The sequence below is a fragment of the Caretta caretta genome, chromosome 2, assembly GCF_965140235.1.
Source record: "Caretta caretta isolate rCarCar2 chromosome 2, rCarCar1.hap1, whole genome shotgun sequence".
Classification (NCBI taxonomy): domain Eukaryota; kingdom Metazoa; phylum Chordata; order Testudines; family Cheloniidae; genus Caretta; species Caretta caretta.
The window spans coordinates 59572715-59592681 of record NC_134207.1 but is presented as its reverse complement, the minus strand read 5'-3'; the positions used below and the strand labels follow the sequence as shown (position 1 = coordinate 59592681).

Here is a 19967-nt window from a genome sequence, read left to right as displayed (position 1 = left end):
TTATTCAGAATGTTGTTCACAAAACACACACCCAGCTCAGTGACACAGCCATTACTTTGGCTCTTCCCTTTGGGTGGAGCTGGCTTCATAAGAATGATCATCACCCACCCACAACAGATACCCAACTATCCACTCCTACCTTCTAGACTCCCTTCTTTTTGGGCTGCTCCCCTCTCTGTCCAGCAGGAAGCATGTCTGAAATAATGCTATTTTGCACTTCTATACCACCTGCCATCTAGGAATCTCAGGCCTGGTCTACACATAGAAATTAGATCAACCTCACTACATCACTCAAGGCTGTGAAAAATTTTGCACCAAGCACCGCAGTAGATTGCCCGAACCGCCAGTACAGACCACGGCTCGGTTGGTGGAAGGATTCTTCCACCCATCTAGCTAAATTAATTGCATTTATGGAAAAACACCTTCCATTGATGTAGGAAGCGTCTACAGTACAGCGCTATGGTGGCATAGCTGCAGTGCTGTAGTGGTGGCTCTGTAGCGTAGACATGGCCTCAGAGCACTTTACAAACATCAGTGAATTAAGTCTCACAGTTTCTCTCTCATAAGGCAGGGAAATATATCTTATTCCCATTTTATAGGTGGGGAAACTGAGACACAGAGGGTTTGTGATGAGAGCACACACGACAGTTGTTACTGAGTTCAGAATAGAATCCAAACCTCTCGACCTCATGGTGCTTTGCCACAAGACCATTCGTCCATTTGGGCAAAGGGTGTAGCTTAGACAAGCAGCAGCTACCCTTAACGAACTAGAAGCAAATATTCTCAGCGGTAATGTATTGTATGTGGAATTGCTTTAGGAGTCCAGCTTATTACAGCCTCTGGGGACTTTTCTATGATAACTGGGATCTGTGATAAATAACCTGCTACAGCTTTAATCATAACCTGTTAGGGCAGATTATAAATCACTGAGTCTGTTTGGAGTCATGCAGGTGTTTCTTTAGTATCTTTTTTATAATTTTGCCTGGAAGTAATAAAACCAACCATTCTTCTAAAACACTAGTTTGGTTCTGAGACAAGAGGCAGGGTTTAGGTGGTCATTTGTAGCATCATTTTCAATGCCATCTGAATACATCTTTAGAAAGTCAGACTATTTGTAGAGCCAGGTGTTAATCAGTATGAATAAGAGTGGCAGAATCTGGTCTGAATAGGATGGAAAGTCTGATCTGTGAGACTTGATTTGCAGTTTATACTGATAAGAATCAAAGCTGAGAAGGTATATTTTCCTCGCTGCATTAGGTTTCAGTCATTCCCATGCATATATGTACATACGAATATGCCTATTAGTCTCATGAATTCTTATTTAATGCTTTGTTTGCAAAGGCAAAAAATCCTTCGCTCCTTTATCAACTTTTGTACATTTTAAATTGGTGGCAGGCAGTTGCTGAGACTTCTCAGCTTTCAAAGCGAATACCATGGTCAGAAAAAATGGGTTCTTTCTAGAATGAATGAACTCTAACTGAATAATGAATCCTGTTTATCTCCCAAATCATGTTCAAACGGGGGGAGGTCAATACTTCTATTGATACACATGAAGTTGATGTGTATTTATCCTTCCTAAATCCTCTTCAGAAACAACACTCCACATCCTGTGATTCCTTGAGGTGTAGATATTTGGCATAGCTCCTTCTAAAACTGCTACAAAATGACACAGCCAACATAATTGTTTTCTTTTAGAGGATCATAGCAGGAACAGTTTCAGCTAAGACCGGAGTATTGCAAGGTGGTGTCTTGTTCAAAACAAGGACTTCAACATGAATAGTGAAAGGATGTCATTGCTTGTTCATATATGAAGTACTCTTTGAGCTTTTGCAGTCATGTTTTAGTTTAATAAAAATAACCACTTTTTCCTCACTTCTTTCCCAGAAAGAGTTGATAGAACGTCTTGAGAGTCCAGAACTCTGACTTTTGTGTTTTTTATCCTACACAACAGAGACCTCCAATAATCTATATCCACAGAATATCTTAGTTTACGTATTTGGTAAAGAATGGGGAATGGTGGTACAGCACCCTGCCAGTATGCCTTACCCCTTCCTGGAAGGCCCCTTCTATTGGTTAAAATTACATGCCATTCATCCTTGACCTCCGTTGAAAATGCCAAAAAGGGTGCCCAGTTACTGCCAACAGTGATATGAAGAAATGTCAATAAGGAGCTCATCTCAAATAGGCCACTTAAAAGCAACGATTTTCAGTCAAGCCCAACCTCGGCAGGATTCAAAACATTGTTCTAGGAAAGGATTTGAATCTCACTGTCAGTCAGGTATGCGCCATCCAGTACCGTTGACCACTACTTTGAAAATTTAAAAATAAGATTATTAAACTGAAAAAAGCGACCATTGTCCTTTTAAAAATTACAGATAGATCCATCCTCTTCTGTCATTTCAAATTCAACACACAGATTTGAGTAAATAAAGACACAACAGAAACACATTGAAATCTCTAAAGCCATGTAAAACCCGAAGGCATTAAAATTTATTAAATGATGCAATAACAACAGAATTCTTTATTTACAATAGCATTATTTAACATCAAATAAGCAAATAGCATCAGCAAAGCAATATTAACTTGCATAAATGTATTTAAAATTTCTCTGAATATATCTACCTTTGCATAAACTGCTCACACTAGAAATACAAACATCAATGCAGGTGAACAAGGTGATGTTCAGAGTCAACTCCGCTTTGAAAATAAATCACAACCTGAAACACTGTAAGCTTTCTCCTGAAGAACCATAGTTTATATATTGCTTAATTTTACCCTTGTATAATCTTTTCATATACACACATCTCAGATGCAACTTGATGGGGAACTGTACAAATAAAACCCACAACTGACAAAAAGGGGAAAAAAATTAAATGACAGTAAATGTTTGAAGAAATGTGTCCATCTCTATTCAGCAACATAAACGTAAGTGATGATACACTTATTCCAAAATTGTACACAATTCACTATACAAATATAATACATCAGACAGCTAGGTAGGAATATACAAGACTTAAAAACCGATCTAAGGCATTATGCTAGATTTTAGCATTTTGAGGTTCTTGCACATAGCTTTACCTGTAGTAAGAAACTGAAAAGATTTTGTTTTAGTCTACAAAGAAACACCAGGGAGAAAATTCTAATTAAAATCAAAGCCACTACAGTAATTTTCTTTTGTGCAGAGAATGCTTTTGCTCTTCGGCAGTATACTACCATACAAATACTAGAAAACTTGAAATTCACACCAACAATTAATGGCTTAAGTTGCATTTCAAAACTGATTGTGTATCTTTGGGTTTTGCAAGTGGAGCTGTGCCACCCATTTCATGTGTTAAGCCCATATGAACTCCATTTTAAAACATATATTAAAAAATGCATTATATAAACTGCAAAAACATTGCTTTCAATTAATACAGGCCAAAAGGGAAACTGGTATGGGATGAAATTTTAAACTTTGAGTACAAATTAATTCATTGTAGCAAAACAGCTCACTTCACTTTTTAAACTTATCACATTACATGAACACTTAAATGGGTCATATGACCAAGTTTATGTATGTATACTTTTCACATTATGTGCCTTTCACATTTAGTAATATAAGTAGAACACTGATTATTTGTTCTGTTTAACAAAATCGAAGCACTTTCTCCAACAAATTTACTGTGTACAGAATGAGAAATACTGACAATGAAGAATTGATTTGGCTATTTATTTTTGTTTCTACAGTGATCAATATGATCTGAAGATTCCTTCACTCACTTTTCTTTTTAATTAGCTAGTCAAAAACTCAAAACACCAGAACCTAATTCTGAGCCAAAGTAGTAGGTATAATCTCCTTCCTTTTAAAATGGCAATGGGCGATGAAGTATCATAGTCACAAATCAAATATAAAGATTTGCAGATCTGTCATGAATAGGGACAAATTTAAACTAGTCATTTTGTCCACAGTGAAAAAGATTAATCTATTCAAAGAAGCTAGGGTCAAGCATTGAAAAGGAATACAATACAAACAAAATTAGTTTAAAACCCATTTACATTTTGTGTTGTGTAAAGTTAAAGTCCCTCTAATTTATACAATTCTTACATAAATAAATCTAAATCAGGTATATAATGTATGTTTAATAAAAATGTCATCATATCAATGAGAATATGGAGCTCAGAATGACAACTATTTTAAAGTTTTCCACCAGAGCTAAACACGATGGCTCAGTTGACTAAATATTTCCTTTTAGAGTTTGACATACAAAATGGTCACTGCAGAAAAGTGCTGTTTCCCTGTGTGTTATGAGTCCCTCTGAGTGGGAAACAAATGGATTTGCAGATTTCCTTGATTTTCAGGAAAATCCTTCCATGGGAAACAACCCTTTCAAATCATCTTTAACATACTTTCTTCGGCTTTGTATAGAGATCAACAGATACTTTGTACATTTTAACCCCACCATTAATAATCAATCAAATTACAGGGAAAGAAACCTTCCACTCCCAAAAGGCATGGCTGATGAGATATTATAAAATGCATTGCATTTTAAAGGACATCAAAAAATTTGAGTTCAGATAAGAAAGTGTGTGGATTGGGGGTGAGAGGAGAGAAATAGGAGGTCAAAAACGTTGTCAATTTCTTGGTATTTCAAGTCCTCAGAAACTGATGCCAGTTTAGTAAAAGATTATTCCAACCACAGTGGGCAAGAAAAAAAGCCACCTTAACAGTGGCTTGTTTAGTAAGAGTTTCTCTAAGATTCATTAAGAAAGAATATAAACATACAAAAAATCAAGAATTGGTTCCTACAGTGGCTGCATATAATATAGGTTAGATAAATGACTTTATGAGCAGAATCACAAGTTGAAAAGTCTCAAGCCTACAAATTAGGTCTAATCAAGGCATTGTGATCCTTTACAAAACACTTTTTCAGGAGACACACACGGCTATGAAGATATCTAATTTAATACTGAAGTACCTCATTTGGAATCAACTCCACAACATGTATACCTCACAAAAAATTATACAATTAAAACACTTAAGTTCTCAACTTAAATTATTGCTTGTTTACATATAAAGTGGATTTTATGTACCTTACGAAACTTCCTCATAGTCCACACTGCTTTAAAAGAATTAAAAATGCATGATGGTTAAATCTGTAGTGATATCTGCCATAAATTTTAAACAAATAATTATTTTCCCAGCTAAGGGGATGGGGAATGGAAATTAGCATATTTTAAAGCAGGTGCCTTTAGTTCTTTTTGATATTATGCCTCAGTTCTGCCACTACCATCACCAATAAATGCATTCTCATTGGAATTCATTGTTCAACAACTGGTTACGTACAACCTAAACTGCAGGTAACAAACCTGGGAAATGAAGGGCTTACCTGTTCTTTTATCCTATTAGAAAAAGAGGAGGAGGAGGAAAAGAGGACCAGGAGAGGCAGGCAGGCAGGAATTTAATTCCATAAAAAGGTAATGCATTTATATTTTTGGATTCATGATTTGCACTACAATTTTTTTTTTAAAACCACCACCAAAAAAGCCCCTAATGATCAGCCCTCTCACGGGATGTTTTTAGCCTGTTTTACAACTTTAAACCCATTCAGAATTGCTCTGTATAGTTTTCTACAAAGGTCCATCTTTTCCATCTTTCCTAAATCAAACCAATTGATTAACTGTTTATTTCCCATACATTGCCCACACCCCTCACTAGCATCCAACCCACTCCCCACCCCAAAATGCAGGCCTTAGTTCAAAACACTGATTTTCAGATGGAATTGAATCCTTTGCACCAGACTGAGTAACTATGGAAAACAAAAAGCAAGAAACCAAGGTCCAGAACTAAACAGGAACAGAACAAGAGCATGGTTGTTTTTCCTTAAATACATACATTTAAATACATTCAATCTGACATGGTTTATGAAAATTGCCTGTCAACATTTACTTCGCAGGAGAGATCTAAGTTGCACTAAGGTGAATGCAGTGAACAGACTGAGCAACTGTCTGTACGCTAGCTTCAGACTGTCAGAGAAGAGGCTGCTCTTCCAGCAACAACTGTTTTGACTCCACTCTGGAAGGCAGAGCTGAATCCTGGCTGCAGCATTTAGCTGAGCTTGCTCCAGTGGAACTGGCTGGCAGGTCAGTTGGGTCAAAACAGATCGATGCAGGGCTTCAGACTGGTACGTGTTTTGGGCTGGTGAGCCCAGGCAGCTGAAGAAAGGAGCAACCAGCAACCGTCAAGGTCAGCAGTATTTCTGAAAAAAATCGGAAGAGGAAACAGCCATCAATGAATTCTCTCCAAGTGAGAACACAAGCAAGAATACTAGGCATTGTACACGTCGAATGCATTTAAAAATACCAACCACCTGTACAGAACTCAGTCAAAATATACGACGTACAAGCAGTTCAAACGTCACTGAAGGAACCCATTTTTCAAACCTGTTGAATGGGTGTTTATGTTTTTAATTATCTGCCTTGTGGGCTTTACGGCCCCACTTTAGCCCCTAGGCAGGCATGGTACGTTAAACACTACTGGAACCAATGGGAGTTTTCACAGGCTTAAAGTTCTGCAAAGGCTTAAGAGTTCTGCTGGACTGTGGTTAAATTTCTGTTTATGCGTGCACGGACACACAGAGAGAAAATTAGGTGGCCAGCTTTGAAAATCGGTCCCTACAGATTTGATTTCAGTTGACAAAGCAAGGCATTTTGTGTGTGTGTGTGGGTTGATACTGTATGGACTTTCATCTTTCAGGCATGTGCAGGCAGAGCTGCCAGTGAAGTCAATGGGAGTTTGCCTGCACAAGAACTACACGTACTTAAATCATTCGGATCTGTCCAAACAATGCAGGCCTCATAATCATTAGAACCACCCAATATTTGGAGACTGTGGATAACAAGGTTGTTTAATGAGAGAGTTTATCTCAACCCTGAAATCTGTGGCTGTAACCAAACCCTTTATTCACAATTTTCTTGATGTTTCACTTTTTTAAAGTGTTATAAAATTAATAGAAAAGGAGTGAGAGAAGGGAAAGGTTTCAACTAGCAAGGCACAGAGTTCAGGTCTTCTTCGGATTCAGTAGCCTGTCATAGTAAGCTCAAACTGGGACTGATTGTGCCCATCAGTGACCTGCTACCTTTTTTTGTGTGTGCAGGGGGTGGCAAGGGTGGGGGGGCGGAGGGTGGAATGGGGCATCACAGCTCACCCTTATGTTTTGAAGAAAACACTGAAAACATTAAATACATGCAAAGCGGTGCTGTGATGTTTGCCCAAACTTGCAGAGAGCCTGAAACAACAGCACTATTTACCTCCATTGGGTATTAACACAAATAGCCAGCTACAATAATTTAAACGTCAATATTGTTAAATATTTCACTGCTGCTCACAGCATATAGGAATGGAGAGGGCTGATCACAGAATGAAGATCTGCAAAATCTAGTGAGAGTATCATTTCATTTTGATACCTTGGGTTGGTGGCACCTGGAAAAGTACCCTCTCTCTTTTTCTTCACAATCTGACCCACTGAGATGATAGGCAAGAATGGAAAAGGGGAGCCCTGGGGGGATGTATGAACCATCAAGGGGAAGTTAATCTGCAGAGCCCAGTGGCTGATGAGCCCTGGGCCCCCTGAAACTGAAGTCTGGTCTGTTTGGTTATGGTTTTGGGGCTACACAGCTTTCTCTTTGGCTCAAGTAGTTGCTGCTACTCCCTCTTGGGGAGGCTGTCTATGGACACAGGCAGGCGTCATTGCATCATTTACGCTTGAGTCACTTTTTCAAACTCTTCTTTGCAACCATGAGGGCTGGAAATAGCATTTTCAAATGAAAGCTTAGATTCTGAAAAGATCACATGCCTCAGAGAGCCAGTGTAAGGATCCATGGGGCTAGAAGAAGCACAAGCCCAAAGGGTCCAGAGTGACAGCATGCTGCAGTCCTCTGATTGGTTAAGCACACTATTTAACCCTGGACGGTGGCTCAGGAAGTTGTCTGAGAAGACTTCCAGACTGTACATTGCTTTCTGGTCTTTAGCCTACAACTCCAGCCTGACTCTTGCCTCCTGGTTCCTGCCTGGTAACTATCTCTGACCCAAACCTAACTTTGACCCTGACTCTTACTTATCAGTCCCAGCTCTAGTGATACCCTGATCCCTGCTTGCTGACTACTGCCTCGTGGGTGGTCCTCAACGTGTGGACATCAGCCCAGCTGGGACTGTTAGATCAGACCACCACCAAAGTCTGGGTACTTTAAAGCCAGGGCCCTAGGTTTGTGTCTGTTCATCAATCCAGCCCTGCCTGTGGGTACAGCTGAACTTCTCTGAGGGGGAGTCAAGCCTGAGGAGCCCAGTGGAATCCAACAGAGCACAGGTGATCACACTGTGAACATACGTATAATCTATTGAGTGAAAACATCACACACACTCCCCCCACTTGAGCCCTGGGTATTAGGAGTTAACTACGCTTTGGCGGTTATTCTTAGTACAGTGACAGCGTACACGGCAACAGTGTTAGCACATTATGGATGCAAAATACCAAACAAAAGTAAAAAATCATAAGGAATCACTACACTTTTGGTGTAGCCACTTTGCTAAGTGAGGATTTAAAAAACATTGCAAAAAGTACCCAGCCCACATTGGGACAAATTTATTCTAGTAACGCCAAAGGACTTTTGCAGAGAATGAATTTGTTTCATTATGACATAATAAAGATTAAGCCATGTGAGTAGGAAAAATATATATACAAAAAGGAGAAAAATTATGGATATATATAGCTGTCCAACATCTTGAGAGATGAAAAAAGATGTGACAAAGTTGGTCCGTCAGTGGTGCTTAGCAATAATATAGGAAGAAAGCCCTATGCAAGAGCGGCAAACCTTCCCACAGTGGCTACAGGTCCATTTGCCAATATGATGCTATAGGAGGAGGTGTGGCTTCCCTCAAACGAGGAGGGAACACCGCAAGCCACCTGGTGGGTGGAGCTCCACACACATGAGGGACGGAACAGGAAGGGGAAGTATAAAAAGCCAGCCCAGAAGCTCAGTTGGGGGGGAGCTGCTGAAGGAGACAGACACTTCTTCCCCGCTGCTGGAGTGGGACGCCAAGGAGAACCGTTGCTGCCCCAGAGACCAGCCTGAGCTTCCAAGAGCCCTGCCACTCCTAACGCTGAGGAGCTGCCGCCGCTACCTTTGGCAGTGTATCTCAGGGAGACTCAGGACAACCACTGGATGCAGGTACACCTGAGGGGGAGAGTAGGAAACAGCCCAGGGAAACCAGGCACCAGTCTGGTTGACACCTGGCCTCAGCGTGTTGCAGGAAGATCCCCGCTGACTCAGTGGTGGACCACTCTGCCACTGTTAGTGCCCTGGGCTGGGACATGGTGGAGTTGGGCGGGCCTGCGTCCCCCCTGCTACCCCACCCTGAGGTGGCGGTACTCCCCCTCCTTAGGCCAGGAGGCCTACACTCCTCAGACATCCATACCTTAGCTCCACAGACTGCGTGGCGCTCACCCCTACCTGAGCTCCATAGACTGGGCTGGTGCTCCAGCTCTGTCTGACTCAGTCAATATGTGGGCAGGAAAAACTAAGGCATAAGGAGCTGTGGATCTCGGTTATAATCTCTGCCTTTTTGTCTGAGCATACAGGGATGCCCATGACCACCTTTAAGGCTGTTTTTAACAGCTATGAACTTTGTGTGATGTGGTGCATGGGTTACAAGACTGGAGACTCTGTGCAGGCAACTCTATGGCAAGAGTAAGCATTTTTTCTCCTTCCTCTGTAGCATGGGGCACGGGTCACTTGCTGGAGGATTCTCTGCTCTTTGAAGTCTTTAAACCATGATTTGAGGACTTCAATAGCTCAGACATAGATGAGAGGTTTTTCGCAAGAGTGGGTGGGTGAAATTCTGTGGCCTGCGTTGTGCAGGAGGTCAGACTAGATGATCCTAATGGTCCCTTCTGGCCTAAATATCTATGAATCTATGAATCTAAAGGAATGAATAATATTTAATGCATGTTATTTCAGTGAGATAGATCTGCATAAAGTCTAACAAGTCAATTCTTCTAAGAGTGAAGGTATAGGAAATGTGGCGGCTTTGATGAAAGATAAAAGGAACACTAGAGGTAAGATTCGGTAATTAACACAGCAGCCACTAGATGGTGCTTTGGGATCATAGCTACAGAAGAACAATCCCTGCTTAATATATGGTATTCTGACTGCATATTGAAAGTTTGAGGGTATTTAATCATTTCTGATTTAAAGTCTCCTCCTGGGCAAGGACATTTCTACTGATACTGACCATTTTTTCATATTTGTGTGGGTTTCCACTGATTTGATATTTGGATCACACAGAGAAAATATACTTTGTCTCCAATCACACCAGGTCCCGGAATATCATGTTTGTTGTAACAAGCTTTCTTTGAAGCCGAGGAAGGTTATTTTCTAAGAAGAACCTTCCAGTGAGGGGACACTTACAAAATCCACCTCATTTACTTGGCTACAGTCCAAGAGGACTACAGTAGCTTCTCTTCAATATTACTACTGCCTGGAATACAAATCAGTTTTGTCCCAAGTATGTGCTAAGTACTTCATCAGCTGGAAATTTGTGCATAGTCAGCTCAATACCATCACTCTCCTTGAAGCAAGTACTGTCTATAAGGTAACAACTTAAATAATACTTGAAACTGTTGCCCTAAGAACAACACAATGAAAAGAGGAGTAACACTAAAACAACATTACACTTGAAATGGGCTAAATAAGCAGCAGTAGACATACAAACCAGCGGTGTGGCCTACCTCTTTCATCTTCTGCAAACACTTGTATCATTGCTCCGTAAAAAGCAAATCAACTATGAATGAAAGTTTGATTAACTTAATTGTCTATTTGTTACCTCAATATATGTTAATGGAAAACTACAGAATACAGATGTAACACACCATTTGGGATTTAAACTAGGATCCTTAATATAGATGTCACCACCAGATACATTAAAAATAAATTTATTGTAAAAGCCTTTTAAAAAAAATATACTGTCCAGAGCAAGATTAAGTCACTGGTTATCAAAAAAGAAAAACTACTAGTACCCGAGCTATCTTCTGCTCCTTTAAACAATAAGACATCTGCACACATATTAGTCCTTCAGATATTCATGGTTTAGTTGACTCTGTGTGTGTGTGTGTGTGTGTGTTATTTCTTACCCGAGATGCATCTCCCTCCTGCTTGATCATATCCATTCCAGGTAGCTGGTTTGGAAAAAGATTGCCTCCCCTCATAGCAGGATCATTAACCTAGTTATAATGAGATATTGAAGCAGATTAATTCAAAACTATGTCAGGGAATTTGAAGGGAATGTAAAAAGAGAACATTAGAAACTAATAAGCCATGTTCCAAATGTACACCATCTCCTGCCTCTGAAGAGAAGCTAGGGTCAGTAAAAATGACACTTTTCTTACTCTGAGAGAGAGAGTGTATCTGAGTCATCTTATCTTACTTGACTGACAAAAAAAAAATTCTTTCCTGGTATTGTCATCTTGTATGTGTTTTCTTAACCTGCTCTATTTATTAAGTTGGTGTCATTCTAAGAGGAGCTGCCTGCTGGGAAGGGCTTGAAGCTATAAGCTACCTGGTATCTTCCAAATCTCACTGACAGAAGCGGTTGTTGCTGTTGCACTTACACACCACAACACAGCTTTTGGAAGGAAGCATAGTGGGTGCTGCATCCCATTAACAGTGATTAGGGAGAATAAGTTTTCTGTCTTTCCTCCTCCAGAGCCTCCTGGCTGCTGGGAGGATGAGGTTCTTTCACTACACTACCCTTCACCATAGTCTTGGTTGCAGCAAGGGGAGAAGAGAGCTCGGCATCCACTAATCCCTTAGCCCCCCCTTCAGCGCAGTCTCTGTTGCTATTCATTGGTTTGCCAAGTAGAAACAATGCGATGAACAGCAACATGGACAGTGGAGCATTTGCTGTAAAGAACCAGGAAGACAATCCTGCATGGTTTACAGGCAGTTCACATTCAGAAAGTTGTCTTTTCCACTAGAAGGGTTAGAAGCTTAATTATTCTTAGCATGAAAGTTTAAAATCTGCAGAAATTGATGGTTGAAGCCCCTACACTTGTCAGGGAAGGTTTTCCCATCTCAACAACAAGCAGGGGAATGGATTTTTCAACCCTTTATTGAGAAATTAAAATTCAGAAAATACTGAACTGTGCTCTGCAAAGAAAGGGCCTGGAGAGGGTTGCAACACATTCTTCTGTGTTTGGGTTAAACAACTGCATTTGTACATGAAGAGTATTTCCTTTCATTGACAACTGTGCAGTAGAAGATTTGTTACAACATGCAAAGGCTGAATGTGTGAATTCTTTTCTATTTTGTTCCGAAGTGCAGGGAAGGAACTGGAAACCAATTTAAACTGCAAAAAATCAAATCACATCCAAATGAATCCAAAACAAATATTTGTAACAAAGAAAGCAATATGATTTATGTATGGGTAAGATTTATATTGTCACTGCAGAGGCAGTACAACTATGGAAAAGCAAGCTGGCTCTAGTCTGCCTTGCACAATATCAACACATTCATCAGTCATGTTCCAACTGCAGAATTATTATTATTGCCACTGGTGATGCCAGCAACTCTAGTTTGCAGCGTTGGCAGTTAGAAAAATAATTTTTAGCTTTGTAAATGAAGCACATTTTATTTGGAAATTACTGAAAGAAAACAAACCAAAATATAATTTTTACACAGTAACTTTTCTGACGGCAATTGCCATTTAATCAGAGAAACAAGGTGACATAGAAATTAATAATTTTTACATTTAGCTGAAGGTTCTTCTAGAGCATTAGACAGTATTTTACAGATGATGCCATAAAAAGACAGGTCTAACTGTGTTACCAAATAAAAGCAAAAAGTGGACAAATCTGCAATCCTTTTGCTCTGAAGCAAGTTACCATGCCTTCCTGGCAACTGAGCTGAACCAGGGGGAACATTCGCAATATGATGTCTCTAATCATTTCCTGACTCCTTTGTTTGATTCTATATGCAGGATATCCCGGATACCTTGAAACAATATTTTGAAAACAAATTCGTAGCAAACAGCAGGCCAGTTTTGACTTTGGCAGTAATGCAGCTGTGTGGACTAAGAAAGTTAACACTGAGCAGAGCAAAACTTGAGTAGACAGCTAGTTAATGGTTCATTTAACATATTGCAAAGTCTCTCCTGCACTGCTGCAGAAATTTTAAGCTGGTTCTCAAACATCCCAGTAAATAAATCTGTACATAACTCAAAATTCCAAACAGGAATCACTACCCCATGCCTTAAACAACAATAGGATGGTTTGGCAAAAACGGGTAGAGGGAGTAGAGTGGAAAATCAAATCTGTAAAGAAAGCTCTGGCCAAATAAACACTTCCTCCCCTTGCACCCTTCTTCCTACCTCCTTTAGTATTGCACGAAATTGCAAACAAACACTTGCTCTGCCTCAGTGGTGTGGAAGGCAGACTTTAAAAAATGTTGTAATTTGTGAGACTGGGATTTTGAAATAACCTTGAAATTCTTGTTCCTCAGATAATGAGAAGGTTTAAATGTTTATTTTGAGTACTATCAACAACCAGATGGTTGGTGTGTCACTGATGTTAATAAAGAATAGATGGAAACCCTTAGGACTCATCTAATAGTATAAAGCTCTGGCCTGGAGAAGTGACATTCACTTAGATGAAAAAAGAAGAGAAGACCTTCCACCTTTCTCTCACTATTGTCCCCTTCAAATCTCTACTCCCATCTTTCATTGCTTTAATTAGTTTTACTTCATTGAACATTATTTGAAACTTGTGTGTTGTCTAAGTGAAATTTTAGTCCCCAACTACCATATTTAATGTGTGAATTTCATCATGGAGATTTGCATGGACAAAACTGAAAGTAAGATGTTATTTTACTGGTTATGTATATCTTAAAGGGGAAAAATGTGTTCTGCATAACAGCCCCAAAGAAAAGTACACATGTGAAGCTTTTCAGGGTGTAAGAACAGACTTTTTGATTACCGAATTAGATACCTGCCTTAGTTACATTACATCATAAACAGTGTGAATTTTGTGCTCATGACAGATGCCAGATTAACAGTCTTTGAGGCTGAAGTCCTATTTATCCATAGAGTAGATACAGCATGGATAATGACAGCTTAATTTTCTCCAAAACTACTACTGTGGCAATGTGCCTCACCCTCACCTGCAGAAAATAGCTTTATGCCCATTCTGTCCATGGCTCCATTGCTGAGATGATTAACAAGGGAACCAATAAGTGTCAACTGTGCTGTGGAAACCCATCTACTGGGAACTGAACTAGATCACCAAATTCATTCCACAGAAGCTATGGAGCAACCAAGCAGATGCTAACTATTGTGGAGCTGGATTTGAATCAGAAATCTAGATGTGAAAGGTGCATTAGTCATCCAGTCCTTTGAATGCAGAGCTAAAACTGGTGCTTTTCTTTTTAACATTTTCAAAAATAAGCTAGCTGTTACAGTCAATCTCAACTTCCCAGAAAAACTACAAGTCAAGTAAATCCTCTAGCTGTGGTCTCAGGTCCTTAAATTCTCACCTGCTCAGGACCCATGGAGGACAACCCTGATGTAGGCACAGAGGTCGCTGAGGTCATGCTGATCTGCCCTGGCATCTGGTTCATGTTGTTCATGCCACTTGTGTTGGTTGCCATGGATACACTGATGTTCATGTTGTTATTGTACATGCTGGTGTTTGCTTGCTGCCCAAAATGTGGAGGGGACTGTTGTGAAAACATGCTATAACAAGGAATAAAAAAAGCAATGTGTCAGACTCAGAATGCTGACACCACTAAGAAATCACTCTCGCAGAATTTTTCTCAGACTAAAATTTATACATGCAATATACACTAACTTCCAAAGACAGCTGCTTTGCAGGCATCAGCGGGCTATATTTTCAAACTTGAAGGTCTGATGTCTGTGCACAAAAATGCATGCCTTTGTCCACATGCAGAATTAATGTGTCTGGCTGTACCAATCTGTTGTGCATGCATAATAGCAACTTATATGTCTTGCTTGCTCCTTGCTATGTATGTCTAAAGCAGCTTAGGATGAGGAATTTTTGGAGGGGGATGTAAAATACCAGTCCCCCCCCCCCCATTATAATCATCATAGCAGAGGGGAATCAAGTATATTTAGCATCTGGACTGCTAAGTTTTCATGATCATTTTGCATGCCTATTGTAGGAGGCCATTTGCACACATGAATACCAGATTTGGATGCATGATTACAGCAAGTAGACTCAAGTGTACATGCAACTGTGCAGAAATTTTTGCTGACAGACTTCAAGCATAAGGTTTTGAAAACTTGGCCTGCAGAGCATAAATTCTAGGGCAGACGTCTTTCACATTCATGAACAAGACCTTGGAATAACTGAAGAACTAAGAACCGTGGAAGATCCCCTCCCAAGCCTTAAGCAAAATCCAGTGCGTGTATGAGCAGAACTTCTCATCAAAGTGAAAGTCACATTAAAGCTTTTCCCCACTTCTTATATGCATTATACTATTTACACATCAGTCCTTTCTCTGCATAGTACACAGGCACTAAAGCAGTATAACTAAGGCATCTTTATTAGCAGTAGATTATTAATACACAGAATAAAACAAAATTTAAAGATTATATAAGGGGTCTATTCTAGTAGAACGAGTGTAAGATGTCTAGTAAGCAGGGTAAAGACAAAATGTAAATACTTCCTCTTGTGAACACTAATTGACATAAATACAAGGCAGAATTTAATAATGAAATTATGGCATTTGTATTTTTGGAGATTTACCTGTTTCCACCCATATTCCCTTGTGCCCACCCATTCATCTCTGTAGAGGACTGGTAGGCAGGAGTAGCCTGAGACTGCTGTATCATAGGACTCTGGGTATGAGCCATTCTTGGGGACATCAGTGGACTCTGGGGAGTGGTAGCCCCTGTGAAGCCTGGATCAGGTTGTTGACTTATTCCTAAAGAATGAAACAGGATTTTTAGTCACTGAACATTGTAAACTAGTGCAAACCAAAGTCCCGATTTTGCTGAGGGATCTACATGGACATGCCTTTGGATATCCACTGGAATCCACACAGGTGGACTCTAACACAGGACTTGAGTTAACATCAGGACATGACCAACTAAACACTACATATGTAACCTTTTAAAAAATCATTTTACAGCTGCACTTTGGCTAACGGTATTCCCTACTGAAGGTTATGGTGACAAAATGGAAAATCATCCTTTTGTGGCAATCAGGTCCATTAAAATAAATAAAAGCCATTCTTCTTCAGAGCCTCTATAAAAAGCTTTCCACTGCAAAAATGTTGTGCACTAGCTCCTATCTGCACCACACCTAAAATCACCTTCATTATGACACCATCTTTTAACATATATACAGTGTTCTTGTAGCCCTGTTGGCCCCAGGATATTAGAGAGAGACAAGGTAGTAGACGAGGTAGTATCTTTCGAAAGCGTGTCTCTCTCGCCAATGGAAGATAGTCCAATAAAAGATATTACCTCACCCACCTTGTCTCCTCTTTTAACATTCAGAATCAAATTTTCAATAAGCTTCTGTACGTTTTCATAACATTTGTGTCTGTGTCCTTTCGTGCATACAAAACAGGTAATGTCATTTTGAACGATTAGTTCATTTTGCACAGGTCAGAGCTTGTTTATGTGCAAAGATTCACTGGTTTAACATAAGGTGTGATTTTACCGATTTAGAAGGCTAAACTGGCACAAAAGTCTGCATGGACACATAGGGTATGTCTGCACTGCAAATAAAAGACCATGGCACAGTCCCGGCTGGGCTGGATCAGTTGACTCAGGTTCATGGGGCTTGGGCTGCGAGGCAATAAAACTCCAGTGTGGACATTTGGGCTTGGGCTGGAGCCTGGAATCTGAGAGCCTGTGAAGAGAGTGGGTCTCAGAGCCCAGGCTCCAGCCCAAGCCTGAATGTCTATATTGCTATTTTTGGCCCTGCAGCCCAAGGCCTGTGAGACCAAGTTAGCTGATCTGAGCTCCAAGATTTGGTGCCGAGGGTTTTTTTATTGCAGTGTAGACATACTCTTATTTTCTTTTAAGCCAAGCTTTTTTTGCTTTACTTTAAGTCAATCAGGAACAGGTTTAAACTAGACCAAAATAAGCCACTCTGAAAATGAGAAATAAGAATATCCACATTGGGGTTTCCACTGGTAAAACAAAATCAATGAAAACTTATGTTTAGACAAGCCAATATATATTACAAAACGTGTCAAAGGTACCCGTGCATTTCAAATCAACATTACCGAACAATTACAAATTAACAGAATGTAACAGAATTGCCTGCTGGCCTTCACAGTGTAAAACTGCTCAGAAGGCTGAATGAAACATGTACTGCAATATTCGACATTGCAAGTAAGTTCACTAAACATCTCTATTCTTATAATATTTACAACAAAAAGAGTTTAAAAATAAACTAAAACATTTTGTGATGTACAGAAAAAATGAATCTCCACCAAATACAAAGACACCCATTAAAACAGTTCGGTCCCAATTTTCTCCCTCACCACAAATCTTTATAATTTTCAATCAAAATGGAAACATGTTATTATCTGAATCTTTGCCTGGACTGTAATAAAAATTCACTTCCGGCGACCTGTAAGTGTGGAAATCCATAGTTTAAAAAGGCACACGCCCGGTCCTATCCATAGTAAGTCAAAAGAAGCCTCCCACAGGGTATTTCTTTCCCCAAAAAACGAGCAGAAACTGTCTTGTCAGATTATACTGTATGCACAAATAGATAGTTTAAATAGATAGAGAGGAAGTATGGTCCAGTGAAGAGGACTCTGGACTGGGAGTCAGTAGACGTGGGATCTACTCCCAGCTTTTCCACCGACACTGTGCATGACCATGGGCAAGTCATAACTTTTCTATACCTCAGTTTCCCCATCATAAAATGGGGATAATAATGCTTAGTTACCTTTGTAAAGCAATTTGAAATCAATGGATGAAAGGTATGATATACTATTCAGTAGAAACGGATGTCAAGAATAACACATCGAACAAGAGACAGGAAATAAAAAAATTCAGCATGAGGTAGAATGAATTTTTGTTAGTTACATCAGCGGAACATGCACATAATACCTATAACTGTTACATGGGAAGAGGAAAGGTCAAGCTGATTCTGACCTGTCTGCCCCCAGAACAAACCTGAAGACTGCTTAGTTAAACACAAGGGCATAATGACATTGGCTGCTATATGCATATAAGTTTGGAGATAGGGAGGGGGAAGTCTTTTCTGATACTAAGGTAAATTCAATTAACTAAAAGTCAACAGTAAAGCTATTAATTTGACATTAATATATGCACAAAAATATTAGAAGTTACATACCTAATGTTAACTAATCTCTCAAGATCAACACATAAAGCCAAATCAATATAATGATGATACAAAGGGATTATGAACAGTTTTGCTTCTAAATGATTTTTTACACAACTTCACTCTGTCCACCAATACTGACAACGATTAGCATATTTTTATTCATCTCCACTGCTGGCGTATATATTGGATTTATTTGTTTTGATCAGAATCCAAAACCTTTCAAGCCCCTTTGTATAAACATAACAATATTTATATTTGAGTGTATATACACACACTTCTGCCATTCAGCAGAGAAGATCTGTACTCAGAGAGAAGGTGGTACCTGAGCTGAGAAACCGGCAGGTATTGTTCTGTCTTTTGGGACTCATGACAGGCCCAAAGTGTCCTCTCATATTTCCCATCATTCCCTCATTAACTAGATTCATCTGGGAGCCATGCAAGGAGCTATGAAAGAGGAGCTAAGATCCAGGACTGGGGGATGCTGGGGAGAAAGAATTGGTGAAAGGTGTTGGGGATGTACGTCCAGTACCATAGTTTGGAGGAAATGGAAATTGCTGTGCGTTTGCCTGCGGAATTCGTGGGTTGCTCATGGTTGCTGGTATGCCACCAGAGGCCACCATGCTTGGTGACATATTCAAACTCTGTCCTCGCATCATCAGAGTCCGCTGTTGCACCTGCTGTTGTTGATGTATCTGTCGTTGCCTCAGGTGCTGGCTCAGTATCTCCCTCTGCCTCTGGGCCAGCATCTGTGCATTGATAGGTGCCTATAGAAAAAATGATAACTGCGAATTAATACATAATGTTAACTATAAAGGCATCTCTATCGGAATGACTCATAAAATTCAAGTTCCTTTCCTCACCATATGCCTAACTATAAAATCAGACAGAAGGTAAAATTCCTAGCATTACTTCTGACATGTGGTGAAGAATTTCAAAACTGAAACAGAGATTAACACACATAATTTTAGTACTAGAAGTTTAAGATTACAAATCATTGGAATGAATTGTTCCACTCAAACTGCCTTTTCCCTATGAGGTGAGGAACTCAGGTTAAAATGTAGATTTGTCACCATTCCTTCCTCACTCCCAGGAACCAAATTACCACACAGGTTAGTGGTGAAAAAGGACCTCAGGAGTGCAACTTCCACAAGTTGTTTTTGTTTTTTAAATATGGAAATAAATACTCTAACTTAGGGTTGTATTGTTTTGTTTACAGTCTCTGCCTTATCATTTCTTGTATATACTATGTATTATTGATGTATTTAAATTGAAGAGTCTATGATTCAGTATAAACTAAACTTGGGACAAGTGGAAAATGCAGTGAACAAAACAGAAGTACCTACAGTACTAGCTCCCTCACCTGTGTGGGTACTCCAGGTCTCAGAGACAGGTTCATATTGGAGACGCTGCTGATTTGATTTATCAGTGGCTGGCGATTCTAAACCAACAAAACAAAAATGAAGGTAGAAGAAGAATGCTAAACAAGGGAACCCGCATGCAAAAGGAATACGAACACAAATTCTGCAGGTTCTGGTGGACAGTCTCAGTTCAGTATTCATTATTTTAGCTGCCCAATTCCCATTAATGTTAAAAAAACCCCTCATGCTT

General features: G+C 39.7%; 1 protein-coding gene across 8 annotated transcripts in view; it reads right to left on the bottom strand.

Moving 5' to 3' along the window:
* Positions 1-2448: 2448 nt before the first annotated feature.
* NCOA2 (nuclear receptor coactivator 2) overlaps positions 2449-19967 on the bottom strand; it is a 256975-nt gene continuing 239456 nt past the window's right edge. For all 8 annotated transcript variants that reach the window (XM_075125137.1, XM_048840914.2, XM_048840912.2 and 5 more), the window contains 6 exons: positions 19720-19797; positions 18889-19123; positions 15792-15969; positions 14560-14758; positions 11166-11255; positions 2449-6236 (listed from right to left, as the gene is read on the bottom strand). In XM_075125137.1, coding sequence (XP_074981238.1) covers positions 6225-6236; positions 11166-11255; positions 14560-14758; positions 15792-15969; positions 18889-19123; positions 19720-19797 — 792 coding nt within the window. In that variant the 3' untranslated portion in view covers positions 2449-6224. The remainder of the gene's footprint in view (positions 6237-11165; positions 11256-14559; positions 14759-15791; positions 15970-18888; positions 19124-19719; positions 19798-19967) is intronic.